Genomic DNA, 6,000 nt, shown 5'->3' with positions numbered 1-6,000 from the left:
TAAGAATGGTAAGGGCGTTCGGTGGGTTGTTATGACAGTGCATTGTGATTGGCCAAAGCAATGCACCTGACCACAGGCCAGGTACAGTGCTTTGGCCAATCACAGCACAAGTGGACAGAGCTAGCATTGACGTCACTGTTAGCTTCGCCCAATTGTTTACATCTGACCAGCGAATGTCAGATAGCGACAAGTGCTCAGTGGGTGCGGACGCGCCTGTGGGGTGGGCGTCCAGGGAGGGTTTTTTAGCGAGTCAGCATCGTCGTGACAACGCTGGACCCAGTGATTGACAATGGATTACAATGATAGAAACATTTTCGGAGGCTTTTTTTTTTAAATAAAGGACTTGTTAAAACTGTTGTGTTTTTATTAACCTTTTACACTTTTTTGGTGAATGGGTATGGGTACTATATACCCCATACTCATTCACAAGGGGGGGGGGGGTGATCTGGGGCCCCCTCGTTAAAGGGGGCTTCCAAATTTTGATAAGTCACCCTCAGCAAACCCCCACAACCACAGCCCAGAGCTGTGGGGAAGAGGCCCTTGTCCCCCCTACCCCAAAGCACACCCCCTCAGGTTGAGGGCATGTGGCCTGGTATGGTTCAAGAGGGGGGGCGCTCGTTTATCCCCCTCATTTCCTGGCCTGCCAGGCCTGTGCTAGTATCAAGGGTCTGGTAGGAATTTAGATTAGGAGAGACCCCACATTTTTTCCCACATTTTTTGGGGTGGGGTTCCCCTAAAAAGTCCTACCAGGCCTAAAAAGACTGGTATGGCTTTTAGAGGAAACCCCACACACTAGTAGTGGGTACTAAAATTCAATACAGATATGCAAAAGAGTAACAGGACATATTTGAGTTTTTTGAATAATTAAACAATGGCCTCCTTCTTCCTTTTCACCTTCTATATACAGTATAACCAATCATCAACATTTATTATCTGGACTAAAAAAAAATTAAACACCAACATGTCCATCGAAAGTTCAACAGGTGCCTCCTGTTCCTATGTTGGATTGTTTCCTTGGACTGTTTCATAGTTCTGGAAGTTGTGATGTTGTCCTATTTAGACCACTTTGCACACTGTGCAAATCATTATTACAATGAACCCAGGTAGAACCAGAAAAAAAATCAAAATCGATCATGTTTACAGCCAACATTTGGACATTTATGTTGAGCACCGCATTGATGTTGACCATCCAGGTTCTCCCCTAATATTCTCTGTTTGTTTGTAGTTTTAATTTAAGTAGTGCAGATTTTAAAAAAACTAGTGGTTTTGCCACCCATTCCGAAGACTATGTCCTTCATCTTTGCAGAAATAAAAAAGTTAGTACCAGCAGCAGGGACACAATCAGAACAGCTGCAGATGAAGCAGAACGAACGTTTCCACGGGAGTAGATCCAGCTATAATAGTCTGGGACGTAGGTGTAAACTCCAGGCCGGTTAGGTTGGGCGCATCCATCTCCCCAGCTGACGATGCCAGCTTGGTACCAGCGACCATCAACTTGACAGACCAGAGGACCTCCAGAGTCTCCCTGCAAGAGAAAATTATAATTTTCTGATCAGCTTGATTCATATTACTGCAGTCATAACTTGAGCTATCCCACTAGGAATACTTTCTCCAACATAATAGCATTTTAATCATGAATGGCAATTGTACATCAAGATTATCTGACTGAAACTTCTAAACACATGAAGGGTGTGAATAAGGTTCAGGAGGGTAGTATTGAATAAGGTTCAGGAGGGTAGTATTGAATAAGGTTCAGGGGGGTAGTATTGAATAAGGTTCAGGAGGGTAGTATTGAATAAGGTTCAGGGGGGTAGTATTGAATAAGGTTCAGGAGGGTAGTATTGAATAAGGTTCAGGGGGGTAGTATTGAATAAGGTTCAGGGGGGTAGTATTGAATAAGGTTCAGGAGGGTAGTATTGAATAAGGTTCAGGAGGGTAGTATTGAATAAGGTTCAGGAGGGTAGTATTGAGTAAGGTTCAGGAGGGTAGTATTGAATAAGGTTCAGGAGGGTAGTATTGAATAAGGTTCAGGAGGGTAGTATTTCCAATACAAAGCTAAGATCAAGAACATGGGGACACGACCTCAAACTGGTAGGAAAAATGTTTTCATCTAATCTTAGAAAGTATTATTTTATCAAATGAGTAGATGATGCTTGGAGAATCCTGCCAGCAGAGGTAATGTGTGAGTCAACAGTAAGTAGATTCACATATGCTTGGGACAAACATAGATCTATACCAGGGGCGGACTGACCATATGGAAACTCAGGCACTGCCCGAGGGCCCGGGGTCAGTAGGGGGCCCCATGAGACACCCCTGGTACTATTTCATAGGCTTTTTTGAGTTTGGGCAAGGACACAGGGGCCCCATGATCCCCTATTGCCCGGGGACCCCATGAGTTGTCAGTCCGCCCCTGATCTATACTCAGACAAAATATATATATATATATATATATATATATATATATTTATATATATATATATATATATACACATACATCTCTGTGCAGGGTCAGGCTGAAAGCGTGCACGTCACACTTTAAAACATAAACATAAACTTCCCCCATGAGAAGCTGCATTGGATACAAGCATTATAAAGGGGAGGTTCTGGAAACGGGTTTAAAAACACAAGGTCTTCCTCGTTTTCTAATTTTTACCCAGGTTTTTCACCCTCTACACTATTTTTTTTTTTTGCTCCATCCTTTAACAAAGTTCATTGCTTATGTTCATATATAACAGCCCTGTTGTAAAAAAAAATTGTGGCTACATACTAGTAAAAAAAATTCCTTTCCATGACCTTTACCTTACTATTATATACAGTAATTCTAAAGATGTATGTAGTGTAATATACTGTAATTGACGGTAATATGTATATTTATTCAGGGAATTGTTAACCCACCTGGCAGGAATCTTTACTTTCAGACGGGTACCCCGCGCAGATCTGGTCACTGGGGATGATGACTTCATCGGCATTGGTGTTGCTACCACTGTGGTACATCGCGTCACAATCGCTGTTGCTGATAATTGGTACCATCACCTGCTGGAGGGTTTGTGGGGGCAGCAGTGGCACTGCAGAAACAAGATAATCATTAAAACTCTGTTCTTTGTTCAACAAACAACAACATAGAGCAAGATAAAGCTGTGATGATTTATCTTTATTACCTATTGCCATATAGTTAAGGTGTGCCAACCTAGGTGCAGGCTAGATACTCTGAAGTAATAACATACACTCACCAACCACTTTATTAGGTCCACCTTGCTAGTGCCAAGAAAATCTCCCCCACACCATAACACCACCACCAGCCTGAACCGTTCATACAAGGCAGGATGGATCCCCCATACCATGACACCACCACCACCAGCCTGAACCGTTCATACAAGGCAGGATGGATCCCCCATACCATGACACCACCACCACCAGCCTGAACCATTGATACAAGGCAGAATGGATCCACCATACCATGACACCACCACCACCAGCTTGAACCGTTGATACAAGGCAGAATGGATCCCCCACACCATGACACCACCACCACCAGCCTGAACCATTCATACAAGGCAGGATGGATCCCCCATACCATGACACCACCACCACCAGCCTGAACCGTTGATACAAGGCAGAATGGATCCACCACACCATGACACCACCACCACCAGCCTGAACCGTTGATACAAGGCAGGGTGGATCCCCCACACCATGACACCACCACCACCAGCCTGAACCGTTGATACAAGGCAGGATGGATCCACCACACCATGACACCACCACCACCAGCCTGAACCGTTGATACAAGGCAGGATGGATCCACCACACCATGACACCACCACCACCACCAGCCTGAACCGTTGATACAAGGCAGGATAGATCCACCACACCATGACACCACCACCACCAGCCTGAACCGTTGATACAAGGCAGGATGGATCCACCACACCATGACACCACCAGCCTGAACCGTTGATACAAGGCAGGATGGATCCACCACACCATGACACCACCACCACCAGCCTAAACCGCTGATACAAGGCAGGATAGATCCACCACAACAAGACACCACCACCACCAGCCTGAACCATTGATACAAGGCAGGATGGATCCACCACACCATAACACCACCACCACCAGCCTGAACCATTGATACAAAGCAGGATGGATCCACCACACCATGACACCACCACCACCAGCCTGAACCATTGATACAAGGCAGGATGGATCCATGCTTCCATGTTGTTTACGCCAAATTATGACCCTACCATCTGAATGTCGCAGTAACCAAACTGCCCATTCTCCTCTGATCTCTGACATCAACAAGACATTTTCCTCCACACGACTGTCACTCATTGGAAATGTTTTCCTTTTTGGACCAACCTCTGGAAACCCTAGAGATGGTTGTGTGTGAAATTCCCAGCAGATCAGCGTTTTTGAAATACTCAGACCAGACCGTCTAGCCCCAACAAACATGCCACGTTCAAAGTCACTTAAATCCCCTTTCTTCCCCATTCTGATGCTCGATTTGAACTTCAGCAAGTCGTCTTCACCATGTCTAGATGCCTAAATGCATTGAGTTGCTGCCATGTGATTAACTGATTTGAAATTTATGTTACCAAGCAATTGAACAGGTGGACCTAATGAAGAGGCAGGTGAGTGTATGCTGAACAAGTAACAAAAATACTTTAAAGCCATTCCCCATGCACCTCTGAGGCCCTAAGAATTGTGGTGAACTTTATCTTCAAAATTTGCAACAGATGCACTGAAATCGTAGCTCTTTTCCTACTACTTTCTACTGCAGAATCTTGCAGCCAGCCAGCTCTCTACTGTAAAAAATGTTTTTCTAAGCTGTAAGCTATGGACTAAAACTGACATCATGGTCTTTGTTGTGATCTTTAAAAAGAAAGAACTTCATAGCTGAAGCAGATAAATAAATTAAGGATGGCTTGTTTTAAGGTGGAACTCTAGGCTCCATAACTGAGGAAGGCAAAACGCTCTTACTCAGGGCTTTTTTTTTCAGCTGAAACTTGGTGGAACTGAGTTTCACCACCTCTGGCTCGGGCCCTCTGCTCCCTGCTCACCACTATCACTTGTAAAAAAAGATGTCTGGCTTCCCAGGATGGGAATAAAGGAGATGCATGTGCCCCGAGTGCAGTGCGGATGCCAACACCCCCACTGGATGATCTCCCTGGGTAGGCAGAGCCACCTACAATGTATGGGGAGGTACTAGATCCAACAGAGTGCATCAGCTTAATACGGCAACAAAAGTGAGCCATGTGGAAGATTGTAGCGACTTTAAGGAGGTGGGAGGATAAGAGGGCAGTGGAAGGGGGGATGCATGCAGAGGTCCGAGCTAAAGAGGGGTGAAAGCGAAGGTGTGAATACCCATGCGATCCGATTCTACTGCGGACCAAAAAAAAGGGTCCTGCACATTTTTGGTGTGGGTGCGGTATGATTAGAGCCATACAAAACGTACGACTCCAATTGCACTTCACACAAATTGCATGTGATTTGCACAGGAATGCAATGAGGTTCCTGTGCAAATCACATGCGATATACCGCGCCGCATATATGTGAACACAGGTTTAATGCCACAGAGAATAATCTCATGGTCCCCAGCTATAAGACTTTAAATTATTCTGAAGCAACCTCATGGTCCCCAACTATAAGAGATTAAACTATTCTGAAGCAACCTCATAATCCCCAGCTATAAGAGACTAAACTATTCTGAAGCAACCTCATGGTCCCCAGCTATAAGAGATTAAACTATTCTGAAGCAACCTCATGGTCCCCAGCTATAAGAGACTAAACTATTTTGAAGCAACCTCATGGTCCCCAGTTATAAGAGATTAAACTATTCTGAAGCCACCTCATAATCCCCAGCTATAAGAGACTAAACTATTCTGAAGCAACTTCATGGTCCCCAGCTATAAGAGATTAAACTATTCTGAAGCAACCTCATGGTCCCCAGCTATAAGAGACTAAACTATTCTGAAGCCACCCCATGGTCCCCAT

General features: G+C 44.7%; 1 protein-coding gene across 1 annotated transcript in view; it reads right to left on the bottom strand.

Annotated features, from left to right (window-relative positions):
• Window positions 1-911: 911 nt before the first annotated feature.
• LOC149454675 (transmembrane protease serine 9-like) overlaps window positions 912-6,000 on the bottom strand; it is a 69,697-nt gene continuing 64,608 nt past the window's right edge. The window contains exons 13-14 of the mRNA XM_089687216.1: window positions 2,896-3,065; window positions 912-1,525 (exon numbers count right to left, since the gene is read on the bottom strand). Of these exons, the coding sequence (XP_089543342.1) occupies window positions 1,295-1,525; window positions 2,896-3,065 (401 nt within the window). The 3' untranslated portion in view covers window positions 912-1,294. The remainder of the gene's footprint in view (window positions 1,526-2,895; window positions 3,066-6,000) is intronic.

This window comes from Staurois parvus, unplaced genomic scaffold (genome assembly GCF_062004578.1).
Source record: "Staurois parvus isolate SC_StPar_1 unplaced genomic scaffold, SC_StPar_1.0 ptg000421l, whole genome shotgun sequence".
Taxonomy (NCBI): Eukaryota; Metazoa; Chordata; class Amphibia; order Anura; family Ranidae; genus Staurois; species Staurois parvus.
This window is presented reverse-complemented; position numbering and strand designations above follow the sequence as displayed.